Consider the following 13,329-nt stretch of genomic DNA (forward strand, 5'->3'; position numbering starts at 1 on the left):
CATGAAACCTCTCCAGAACAGCTTTATTAAATGCTCCTAAGTTAAAAGGTATTTTTTTTTCTTCCAAAAACAAGATTGAAGTTAGTTCCATTAAAAAAAAAAAGTTGAGGGCTGGAGAGATGACTCTAGGGTTAAGAGCACTGCTTGCAAAATTTCCAGAGGTCCTGAGTTCAATTCCCAGCAACCGCATGGTGGCTCACAACCATCTATAGTGAGATCTGGTGCGTGTTCAGATGTACCTGCAGGCAGAACTTTGTATATATAATAAAATAAATAAATCTTTGAAAAAATAAGTTGGAATAGGGCTGGAGAGATGGCTCAGAGATTAAGTACATTGGTTGCTCTTCCAGAAGTCCCGAGTTCAATTCCCAGCAACAACACAGTGGCTCACAACCATCTATGATGAGATCTGGTGCCCTCTTCTGGCCTGCAGGCATACATGTAGGCAGAACATTGTATATGTAATAATCTTTTTTTTTTAAGTTGGGATACATGAGAAACTCATGTGAAATAAAAGGAAAATTTTAATTTTGTCAATGCTGGAAACAGTTTTCTATGAAACTTATGTATACTACTTATATATCTAATAATTCTAAGTATTCTTAGTTAACCGACAGTGTTTTGACTAATTTAAAAAATACAATTAACCAATAGATATACACTATTCAAATAATTTTCTTGAAGTTGTAATAAAATTAAATACTAAAAATTATTTTCCTTGGTATTAAGGAGAAATTGATCCAGGTCTAATTCATCAGGGTGGGGTAAACAGAGGATTGCTTTCTTCATTTGATGTTTTTTAAAGCAAAACATCTGCTCATATCATTAGATACTAGTTGGTGAAGAACAGGAATAAATAAAATAAATTTCAGTGTTAAAATATTTGTTTAGCGTACACAAGACCCTAGGATTGATCACTACCTATTACCAAAATAAACTGAAATCCTTCAGAGAGCCAGATATGGTGACTACAAGAACGTGGGAATTGTCCAGCCTCATTTACTTGGTTAGATTGAATTCAAGGCCAGCTTTGTAGATATGAGCCCATCTTTTAAAAAAAGTCAAGGATCCAGGTGGTGGTGACTCAAACCTTTAATCCCAGCACTGAGGAGACAGAGGGGGGCAGATCACCGTGAGGTCACCTGGTCTACAAAACAAGTCCAGGAGACCCAGGGCTACAAAAAGAAATCCTGTCTCAAAACAACCAAAAAAATTCTCATAATAAAGCAATCAAAACTTTTATATGGAAGCTGGAGTAATGGCTTAATTCCCAGCAACCACATGGTGGCTTACAGCCATCTATACTGGGATCTAATACCCTCTTCTGGTATGCAGGTATACATTCAGACAGAGCACTTATATTTTTTATATATATGAATGAATGTTCATATATATGAATATATATTTATTCATATATATAATTAATAAGTAAATAAATAAGTAATAAATAAGTAAACCTTAGGTTAATGTTTAAAAAAACTTTTATATGCCATGTTATACCAATATCAAGCACTCACCACCACTGCACAAATAAATACCTAATATACTACTGACATTATAATCAGTCCGCCAGAATAAAATGGAGACATTCGTGCCCTCAAGCTGACTACTAAACACCAGATCTCAAGAAGTTGTAATTTTTCAGGAATCTCCAATTCCCCTAGAATCTAATGCTAGGAGAAAAAGAAAGCCTGGAGCCTGCAGCTAGGCAAAGGAAGAACTTTTCTCTAGGAAAGGAAGTTCTACAGTTCTAAGAACTTGTGAAAGCACTACGCAGGCGCGCAGGTGCTCACATCAGTAGCACATACACTCAAATTAGAATGACACAGAGAAAATTAGCGTCACCCCTGCACAAGAATCACATACACATGCATACCCAAAATAGTGAAGCATTTCCTATTTTAAAAACAAACAAACAAAAACAGAAACTCTTTGTAGGATAAGACTGAATGAAACCTAATTCATGAGTCAACAGTGGGACCTGGCCTTGAACAAGAATACTTAGTCATGTATAAACCCTTGGCCCTCTACAAACTTTAATCTCATTTGAGAATATAAAACATTGCTAGGTGGAGGCAGAGTTCATTGACTCTCTATCACTCTTTACAATGTGGCAACAGTGAATAAATATATTTTGATTTTTTACTATAAATTTGGCTGTTTTAGTTGGTCAACAGATAGCCAAACTTGGCTTCTTGGGATACTTTCAGGTTTGATAACAGCATCAACTTGGTTTTCCTTTAAAAACTACTGGACATTGTTGCAGAGAAATACATTAAACACTGGAAAAGTAGTTCTGATATTAACCCTACAATTTGGTATACCTGACAAAGAATACTGACAATACTTGTAATGTCCTCCAATGATGAAGTTCAAATAAATAGAGAAACATCTACAGTAAATGTCTAAATAAATTAAAAATGGACTTGTCCTCAACAGTAACTCTGAATTTCACCTCAAGAAAAATTAAACAGCATGATTATCCAAGAGGAGGACAGATTACAAAGTCTAAAGTTGAAATTTATTCTTGCATACCTGAAGATTGACAAAATCCAGAGTGTGAAGGCAGCACTAAATTTTCAGTCACAGGTTTTATTTTCTGTTCATCACCGCTTTCCTCGCCTGCAGAATTCTGATCATCATCTCCTATGTCAGAAGATGAAGAAGTAATGTCTGCTTGCTTCCTTTTAGTACTGGATCTCAAAGAGTTTCTTTTTTTCTCTTTCCCATTGCCTGTCTTCTTTTTGGCTGAAGTTCTTTGTTTCTTCTGCTTTTTATTATCTTCTGAACTTCCCTCAGCCTCAGAAGACGAAGAGCCAGCCTTTATTCCCTTGGTGTTTCTCTTCGAATTTAAATTTCTTCTTTCTCTCAATTCTGTTCTTTTCAGTCTCTTATCTGTAGAGTCACAGCGCTCTCCCTTCAAGGAACATTTCTCAGTGTCCGATGATGAGCACTCTGGCCTCTTCCCTGAACTCTTTCCAGACAAGCTGAATTTTTTCTTCTCTCTCTGAGACACTCTATTCTTGTTCTTCTTATCTTCTGAAGAGTCACAACTATCTCCTTTTCCTGGCAATTTATCAACACTATCAGATAATTCTTCCTTCTTTTCAGACAATTTCTCTTTCCATTTTTTGCCTTTCTTCTCTCCATCAATTGTGTCATTCTTATTTTGTTTTAGGCCTTTAGGGAAATGACCAATTTCTTCTCCTTTAGTCAATTTCTCAGTACCATCGGATGAAGACTCATACTGTTGCTCTCTCTTAACTGTTTCTTCCTTTAAGTCCATATTTTTCTTTCCTTTTGCTACAGTTTCCTGTCTGCTCTGCTTTTTTTCACCTTCAGAAGAATCATCACTCAGCTCTTTCCTTGGAAATGTATCAGTACCATCAGAGAAACCACTCCTCACTTTTCGACCTGTTCTAGTTCTCAGATGTTTACTCTTTTCTTTAGTTTTAGCAGCTCTTTTGTCTTCAGGAGAATTTGCGTTCTCCTCATTCCCTGAAGGCTTTTCAGCACCATCAGAGGAAACACTTGGCTGCTGCCACTTACAAAGCATCTCCTCTCTCAATTCCACTCCACTCTTGCCCTTCTCCACTGAATCTTCTGCTGCAGAGAAATTCTCTCCGTGTTTGCCTTCAGTGTCATCACCAGACAATCCTTCTTGTACAGCCTTCACCCTTCTGTGCCCTTCATTATCCACTAGTTTTTTGTTTTGTTTTTCATCTTCAGAAAAGTCATGTTCTTTTTTATCTAAAACACTTTTTTTGGCAGCCCCAAGTCTGCTCATGATTTTTATCTCTCTCTCTAACTCTGAGTCATAGTTAAAGGATTCTGAGTAGTTCTGACGTTTCTTTTTAGAGATAATAGAGGTTTCAGTTGGTTTTCCTTTTTTAATATCAAAATCTGAGCCAGAAGTAGAATTTTTCCGTTTCCTTTTTCCATTATCATCTTTCCCTGTTTGACTTTTATGATTTATCTGTATTTCATTAATATCAGTATCTGAAGAAGAACTCTGACTTATCTGGCTTACCTCTTTGATGACTGCTAACATTTCATCAGAATCTGAATTTTGACCCCCAATGCTTGGTTGCTTAGCTTTGGGCACCTTATGAGTTTTAGGGTTACCAACAGCACAGTCAGAATTTCGCTTATCCTTTTTTCTTATTGGAACGGACAGCTTTTGTTTCTCCTTAACAGTTTCATTACTTTCGTCATCTGAATTTGATATTGCAGGGCTGGCTTCTGTCTGTCGCCTCAAAGGTGTAGTTTTTACACGTGGGGATCTTCGAAGATCAGATTCTTCTAAAAGTGATGCAACATCATTTTCAACTGAATGTTCATTATCACTGCTTTTCTCTCGGGGGCCACTTTTCTCTGAGCTGGGGGCCACCCCAGAACTTTTACGTCCATCCTTCTCTTGTGAAACTTCCTGATGATCAATACCTTTAATTGGGGAATTAGAAAGGGAAACTGGAGTGAGTTTAACAAATAATTCTTTTCGTACTTTCGATGTAACTTTTGGCTTAATACTTCCTCTGATGTCTTTTGAAGAAGTGTTTAATTTTACAGATGAGCTCTCTAGTTCTGGCTCAGTGCCACTGTTGCCATCTCCTTGATAATCAGCTGAACTCTGAATTTCCATAGCAGACTCAAGGCTCTCAAAAATGTCTTCTGGAACTGAGGAAGGAACAGACACAATATCCATGTCTAAGTCTTCAGCTGTGTTGGTGGGTTCATACTGAGGTCCATCTTTCCTACCTGAACCTTTATGTTCACCACTATAACTTTTATGTGCTTTGTGCTCTTCTCGTGGGATGTGCTCACCATCTATGATCTTTACTGATGACCTACCATCGAACTTTAAAAAATTTTTCTTTTCTGGATTGCATGATTTTTCCCCCTTTCGCACTTTTGTTTCAGACTTAGCATCTGTGATTTTGAGCTCTTTGGTATTTTTTTCTTTGTATACAGCATCCAAAGCTTGTATCTCTGAATTCAAATCTTCTTCTAATGCAAAGTGAGCCTTCTTGATATCAGCCAACACAGATTTAAAAGCCTTAAGCTGACGTAACTTCATAGCAGAACTCATTTCTGAATTATCTGCTGCCTGCTTTAGAAACTTAACGTAACTGGAGTTCATGTTGGATGTAGTCTCAATCAGTTTTTTTGTCTTCTTAATCATCTCTTTGGGCACAGTTAGTGCTGAGTAAGTGCAGATTACGGATCCAGAACATGATTCATCTAGTTTCTTTTCTTCTCCATTACAACTGGAACTATTCTTCTTTGGGGAAAATTTGAATGTTTGGTCATATACTTTACTAGTCTTTTCACTGTCAACTTTAATCTTCTTCTTATTTTGTTGCAACAATTGTTCTAAGTTCTCAAATACACTATTACATGCAGTGACCAAGTCCAATAGAGGCTCTGGCTGACAAATGTAGCAATACCATTGATTGTTTTCATCCATTATTGTAGATAACTCCTTTCGACCAAGGTTGCGTAGGATGCATTTCTTACAGAAGGCATTATGGCAAAAGTCGCAACAAATCAAGTTCCCACCTTCTGCACACCATCTGAAATGGTTTAAGGATTAAAATGTTATTTCCAGTGATAGTAATTTTAATGTCTTTGCTGATAAAAGAATTTAAATTTTCCTACCAGCATTTTAAGTAGCAATTTAGATCACCTGCAATTTAGATCAAAAATTTAAAACTAGACAACAAACAAGTTTTTATGGGAAAATACAAGCAACTAAATATAGCAATGCTAACACTACAAAAGATGTATCTAGGGCCAGACAGACAGCTCGGAAATTAAGAGAACATAGTGCTTTTTGCAAAGGAACAAAGGTTGGTTCCTAGTACCCATATCAGGCAGCTTACAACTGCCTGGAACTCCACCTCGAGTTTCTAAGGCTAACTGCACACAATTGCACATAATCACATAAAGACACATGTGCATAAAGACACATGATTTAAAAAGTAATTTTAAAAGATGACTCTAAATACCATGTATGGAGATAACCTGGAACCCCTGCACAGATGTAGCCCATGACAGTTCAGTGTCCAAGTGGGTTCCAGATTAATGGGAAGAGGGACTGCCTCTGACATGAACTGACTGGCCTGCTCTTACATCACCTTACTCTGATGGGGGAGCAGCCTTACCAGGCCACAGAGGAAGACAATGCAGCCACTCCTGATGAAATCTGATAGACTAGGATCAGAAAGGAGAGGAAGACCTCCCCTATCAGTGGACTTGGGGAGGGGCATGCGTGGAGAAGGAGGAGGGAATGTGGGATTGGGAGGGGATGAGGTAGGGGTTAATGGGGGGATACAAAGTGAATAAAGTGTAATTAATAAAAATTAAAAGAAGAAATATTAAAAAAAAAAAGATGACTCTACCAAATCAGGAGTGGTGATGCACACCTTTAAATGACAGCATTTGGCAAGCAGAGGCAGGCAGATCTATGAGTTCAAAGTTAGCCTTGTCTACAAAGTGAGTTCTAGGACAGGAATGTTACATAGAGAAACCCTGTCTTGGAAGTCAGGAGAAAAGATATACCTAACAAAGTTGATAATTAACCCCCAAGTAGATAGCAATGAATATTAAATGAGAATTTATTACCTACCTACATTGTTCATCCATTCCATCTGAGTCACGGCTAATATCGTCACTCATATAATACTTAAAACAGTTCTATTGAAGAAAAAAAAAAAAAGACAAGGTGAAATTTATTCAAAATATACACGTCACAAATTTTGAGATTATTAAAACATTAAAAGACATGTGCATGTTTTCAGTAGCAAAAGCATAAACACTGTACTACCCAATAGTAATTATTGTCTAAACATAGGACTAGTTCAAGAAACTGATTCCTTGAAATGGCTTTTACTTGGCATCAACAACCACTACTCTTTGCATAAAAGTATACAAAGACTATTTGTTTAATAATCACATTTCTAATCTCATACAACTAGCAACCAAATTTCTACAGAAAAATGTGTTTATGCTATTTAATATGTTTAATAGTCAACTAAACAATTAACATTATTTTTAAATCTCAAAATATGTACTATGTAAGGTGGGAGGCCTCGTCATAGAGAAATCTGAGGTTCAGTAACAACTAAATAATATACAGTATCTAATAACTGGGTAAGAGGCAAAGCAATTATTCAAATACAAGTCTCATTAACATAATTCTGTTCCAGTGGGACTGGGAAAAGGAAATGTTCTATGTTATTAGTGAAATGTCAGTACTCAACACATAGGCCTTAAGGAAAACAGCAGTCATACATACATACATACATACATACATACACACACACATACATACATACATACATATATAGAGAGAGGGGGTGGTGAAGAGAGCAAGTAGGGATCCCCAGTGATAAAAGATTTGACTGTCAGAACTTAAAACTGAATAGTATACAACAGGTACTCTGATAGGCCTCTAGGTCAAATAAACTCAAGAAAAGGAAAAACTTGCAAGGAACAAAATGAAGCTTAGCAGAGTTAAGGAGGTCGAAATCTATCAAATACTCATGCCAAATAAAAAAAAGAAAAGAAAAAGAAAAACACCTAGGAAAACATGGCCTGCCTCTGTATTTCAAAGGTAGAGTTTTTACTTTTATTTTTTGAGACAGGGTTTTGCTGTGACCTCTGCCTGTCCGGACCTCACTATGTAAACCAGTCTGGGTTAGAATCCACACAGAACCAGGTGCCTCTGCCTCCTAAGTGTTCAGATTAAAGTGTGCACCACCTTTCCTGGCTGAAGATAATGGCTTTCTATTGGAAAACAAGTTAACACAAAATTACTCTTAATCCAACATAAACTAGAGATCCTGTAACCTTCCTATCATGGATATCTGAAATTGAATCCAGGACCTTCCTAATAAACAAAAGGTGCACCAAGAGTGTTAAAACTGTAATTAACATATATGAAACAATGTAAAATCTTTTATTTTCTAATCATATTAAATCATGTTTGATATGGATATTTAGAGAAGCAGGATATACAAAACAGAAAGTTATAAACCACACATTTGCCCACACAGGGAACTGCAGGTTTTTTGTTTTGTTTTGAGGCAGGGTTTCTCTGTGTATCCTTGACTGTCTTTGAACTTACTCTGTAGAGCAGGCTGGCCTCAAACTTGGAGATCCACCTGCCTTTGCCTCACCAGTGCGGGGATTAAAGGTGTGCACCACTACTATCTGGTTGGCTATTGCAGGTTCTGAAAGACATGCTTCCCTTTACCTTCCCACCTCCGAATACTATGCCAGGCATCTAGAACATGCTAAACGAATCCCACACAACCAATCTAATTCTTTCTCATATTTTAGGTATCAATTTGTAAGTTCTAATAACACACGCTTCCTGTATGCCCACAAGTACACTATCTTTAACATAATGGCCATTTTCAGGATGTCTACATATCTGTGTTCCTCACACACTGTGAGCCCTCCAAAGGGTAAAGCCTTATTGCCAAATCTTTACATACCTTACAAATAAGAACTTTCAGTGAAGGATGTCTATAAATGGAATCTTTTTGAAAATGATTGACCTGTTGTCCACAAGCTGTGCAACTCACGATCCCATGAAGTCCGTCTTCTAGGAAGAAAGAGTGATCATTACTCGTATCATATTTACACTCACAGAAAAAGAGAGATTTGCCTTAGCCAGAATTTTGTAACCTTTATAGTAGAAATAACGTATTTCATTATCCTTGGGAAAATGACATTTGGACACAGGTTTAAGTGGTTAATTTTATTGACCTTTTTTTAAAAGACCGTAACAAACTTGACAGATTCTGAGACATAAATGCTAACTACATTCATCATACAGATGTAAAACCCTGTTATTACAAGCTGACATAACCTAAAGGGACACCATAAAGAAATCCTTAAAACGAAATTCAAAAGTTCTTTGTACTTTGAGACAGGTTCTTGCTATGTAGCCCTGGCTGGTCAGGAACTTGAAATTTAGCCCATGCTGCTCTCGAATTCACAGCACCCCACCTGCCTCAATCTCCCCAATGCTGGGATTATATGCACACATCACTATACCCAGATTCAAGAACTTTGTTATTGCCTTGCAAACAAATTCAGTATCACTTCTTAGGGAAAGGAAAAGCAAACAGCAAAGGCAGTAAAGATTCTTTTTCAATTCTACAGTTAAGCTAGACATGCTATAAAGGTTTGGCTTCTTAAATACAATTATTTGCACAGATTCTAATAATATGGTATACACAAACTGGGTAATTTTTGGTGTTACCAACTCCCAACATTTGCTTCAACATTATTAACCACCAATTACCTTCCTTGTTTATTTGACAACCTGTTCCTTATCAATAAATAATGTCTATTATTTATAAATATGATATAACAAATGCAAATAAGATATCTTTGCAGCAAGCAGAATGTCTGAGAGGGTGGGACAGGTGAGCTCTATTTTATATTTACTTATAAGAGAAAACTTCACCTGCCTCATTATTTCTTATAAATTTTCTATTATTATTTTTATGTGCATAGGAGTTTTGCCAGTACTACATCTGGTACTTCAGAGGCCAAAAGAGGGCATCAAATCTCTTGAAATGAGAGTTAAATATGGTTGTGAACCACATGAGTACTGGTAATTGGATTTAGGTCCTCTGGAAGATCAGCCAGTGCTTTTAACCACTGAGCCATCTCTCTGCTCCCCGCTGCTTTCTTCGTAATGCCTAGTCATGCCAAGGCGGTTCTCAATCTGAGAATCTAATCATTAGAAGAATCTTTAAAAAGAAAAACAACAAAAACAAAAACACAGGCACAGAACAGGAATCCCAGCAACTTGGGTGGCTGAGACAGGAGGATCACTTGAGCCCAGGAATTTGAGTCTAACCTGAGCTACATAGTGATGCCCTGTCTCAAGAAAGAAAAGAGGGAGAAGGAGGGGGGTGGGAAATAGAGAGAGGGAAACAGAGACACAAAGTTAAGAAACAGACTCAGAGTCAGACAGTATACAGTAATTCCCACCTCTAAACACTAAATTTAAATCTCTTAAGACAATTTTTACAGATATTCTTGATATGAAATCAAGACATTGATCCAAATCACATAAGACTATCCTTCAGAGTACATCAGTGCAAATGTGTGCACTTAAAAATGAAGAGGCAAATGGACATGAGTAACTGTCTCTACCTCTAAATCAAAGATAAAACCTCATGTATATTTCTCACTATTTAATCCTACATTATGTATTTTTGTTAGTTTTAAGGTCCAAAGCACCTTGAACCCAAATATTACTATATTTATAGGTGTTTTAAGAATGTTAAGGTTTAAGGAGACAATCACACTTTTTGAAAGAGAATTTCCTATATATGCTAATATTTTACATGAAATTACAGTGTCCTATATCAATAGTTTCCATCTTAGATACTTGTAATGTTATATTTTTTAACACAAACATATTATGTACTTGTTCATTTAAATGATTTAAGATAAAGAAGATAAACAAAAGCTACAGTTGAAAACTCATCTGTTAAATTCTATTCATTAACCATCATGTGCTCTTGTGTACATATTACACATTAATATATTTTTTTAAACTTGGTAGTCATTTGGAGTTTTTTTTTTTTCTGACTTGTGCAAAAGAAATCATGAGAATAAACACTGCTTATTTGGGAAGACATAGCAATCCATTATACTCCAACATCGTATGGAGTAGTGAGGCTAAACCCATGCATTTATTACCATGGATAAATTTCAAAATTAATGCTCCCAAAGCATATAAAGTGCATACTATTTTTTATACTTTTTTAAAATGAAAAAAGGTCTTCAATTCACAAACAGTTATAGAAAACCATGCGTATGCAAGCACATGCATAAACTTTAAGATAATCATTACCTGTGGGGTAGAAGGGAAAATGGATGAGAGTAGGACTGAGTCAGTATGTTATTTAAGTGAGATCTGAAGCAAATACGGTAAAATGTTGAAATGTTACTTAAGTACTTGTTTCTGTGCCTGTCGGTTTAAATTTTGGTTTTAATTATAAAGTATCTTAGAGTATAACTGTGCAAATGTAAAAGAGGCACTTTCACTTATTAGCTCAATATATTTTAGTGGTTTTAAGAAAAATAAAATTATTTTTGCCATGTACAAAAATTGTGTAATATTTTAAACAATTTAACTGAGCAAAGTATATCAAAACAGGCCATGATTGATCCTTTAATTTACTTTTGCTTCCTTGTGTGCCACAATTTTGCTCCATATTAATTTAAGAGTATTTGATATATAAAGTTTACATTCCTTGCAGTTTTACAAATGGAAATAATCTGCTAAAATGTGTGAAAACTAACAATAGCCATCCTTGATCTCAAACCACTACTTTATTCACAAATATACATACATATTAGTACTCTTAAAGTTATACTTCAAGATTTCTGACAACTTAGATATGCAAATCAGAAATGCAAATAAACATTAAATATTTAGGCACTACCATATCATGACAAAAATACATAGAGCCTTAACCATGATACTGGTACTCTTAACAAAAAGTATCAAATAAAAATTCCTGCGATGTGTCAGCTAGACCCAAGCCCCAGCAGCATACAAAAATGGCACTAGGATGTCCCTCCCAAGCAACACTGGTTCCTTCTTTTATTCTACCTTCAAGCTGTATCCACATTGCAGACTCTGACTGCTCTAGAGTCTCTTCCCAAAAGACACCAACAAAAATTAGTCTTAATACAATGTTATACACGGTTATTTATCTTTACTACAGGATGAATGAACAAAAGAATAGCCTGTTACTGATCCTTACCATTACTTTTTATGTGATGACTAAAGTTGAAGAACAGCACCTTAGCTTTGTTGACCTATGTTGTTAAAATAGCAGGCTCCCTACTAAGAATTTGAAGAATCTCAGAATATCATCTTTATGCTCAAAATGGGTTGAACACCCTCTTGTGGACAAAGGACTAAACAACAATCCCTTGATTTCACCTGCAACCTACCAAAGTATTTAAGAAATTGATATTTAAGTACAGAAAATATTTTACTACTTCTATCAGGATAACCATGCCATTAAAATAAAAACCTAAAAATTTCTTCAAGAATTTCAATATAATTTTATAATTATATACTATAAACAATATTAGAGGGACACTTCCGTAATGCTTCTACTTGGAAATTTTAGTGTCATGTTCTACTTTTGAGAGATTCATTCATGTTATAATTCCAGATTCTGACTGTTATTCTGCCCAAAAATTACATATTGGCACTATTTAAAAATCAGACACAAAAAAGTGGGACACAAACTCAACTGTAAGAGATTTCTAACTAAATTCTCCTGATGCTCTTTCGATACTTGGCTAGACAATATGGCTGTGTAATATGAGGAAAAACAAAGAGTAAAGCAACTGACAGATGGAAGGAGGCATTAACTCTAGCGCCCAACTCTTCTACATAGTATTCCAATGTAATTGTGGTGTCCGTGAAGAACAAACTAGGACATCTTCTTGACATCCTCCAGAAATTCTAACTTGCCACGAATGAAGGGACTGAGATTTTTATTAAGTATCCCGAGCAATACATCATGCAGTGCTCTAACGCAGTGCATAGTATTGCTCTGAGAGTATATGACGTTACCCACCGGCCACAGGCAAATTTAGGCACAACTTGGAAACTGCTTCGACTGGATGGCACACTCATGCTTTTCAGGCATATATGTACTCTAGAACAGTATGTGGAGAGGAAGTACTAAATTTCTTGCTATAATTTAGTAGCCACTGAAGGCAAAGGTGTTGTTTTTTTTTGTTGTTTTTTTTTTTTTGGTTTTTGTTTTTTAATGGACTTTAACCTTTTCTGCTTCAGAGCGCAAAGAGAAACTGAAGTTCTTTTTAGGTAGTGCTTTTAATAAACAATGGGCAGAAAAGTGGAGGTATTTTTAGTAAGCATATCAGATTTTCCAATAATGGTCATAGACAGCAATTTAAACTTCATGTTTCAGTTTCACTTGTATTTACCTCCGCGTTTTTTGAGATTTTCAGTTTTCATTTTACTTCTGCTTCTAAATTCAGGCCCTTTAAAATCATCTTTGTCTTCATTCAGCACTGGCTCTGGTTGTACAATCACTGTACCTAGAATGATTTCATTTAAAAAACCAATTACACATATTAAATGTGCAAGTGAAGTGCAAGACTTCAGTTCAGATAAAGCCAACATTGCTGGTACATACTTTATCAAGCTTTTAGTACTTGTATAAGGACCACGGGATAGTAGTAAAAGGGCCAGGTGTCAACAATCAAATTACTTGTTGAATTTTAGTACATAAAAACAGGAGGGGG

General features: G+C 35.9%; 1 protein-coding gene and 1 non-coding gene across 4 annotated transcripts in view; one reads left to right on the forward strand and one right to left on the reverse strand.

Moving 5' to 3' along the window:
• The window catches only part of Atrx (ATRX chromatin remodeler), a 157,812-nt gene that overhangs the window by 94,547 nt on the left and 49,936 nt on the right, over positions 1-13,329 (reverse strand). Inside the window, exons 6-9 of one of the 3 annotated variants that reach the window (XM_055592578.1) lie at positions 13,009-13,122; positions 8,502-8,611; positions 6,629-6,696; positions 2,536-5,573 (exon numbers count right to left, since the gene is read on the reverse strand). In XM_055592578.1, the coding sequence (XP_055448553.1) occupies positions 2,536-5,573; positions 6,629-6,696; positions 8,502-8,611; positions 13,009-13,122 (3,330 nt within the window). The remainder of the gene's footprint in view (positions 1-2,535; positions 5,574-6,628; positions 6,697-8,501; positions 8,612-13,008; positions 13,123-13,329) is intronic. The other 2 variants (XM_055592594.1, XM_055592586.1) reach the window with 2 other exon arrangements.
• LOC129665935 (U6 spliceosomal RNA) lies at positions 1,786-1,895 on the forward strand. Its single transcript, XR_008718461.1, has one exon. It is a non-coding gene; the product is annotated as a U6 spliceosomal RNA (small nuclear RNA).

This window comes from Psammomys obesus, unplaced genomic scaffold, assembly GCF_907164565.1.
Source record: "Psammomys obesus unplaced genomic scaffold, mPsaObe1.curated_primary_1811, whole genome shotgun sequence".
Lineage (NCBI taxonomy): Eukaryota > Metazoa > Chordata > Mammalia > Rodentia > Muridae > Psammomys > Psammomys obesus.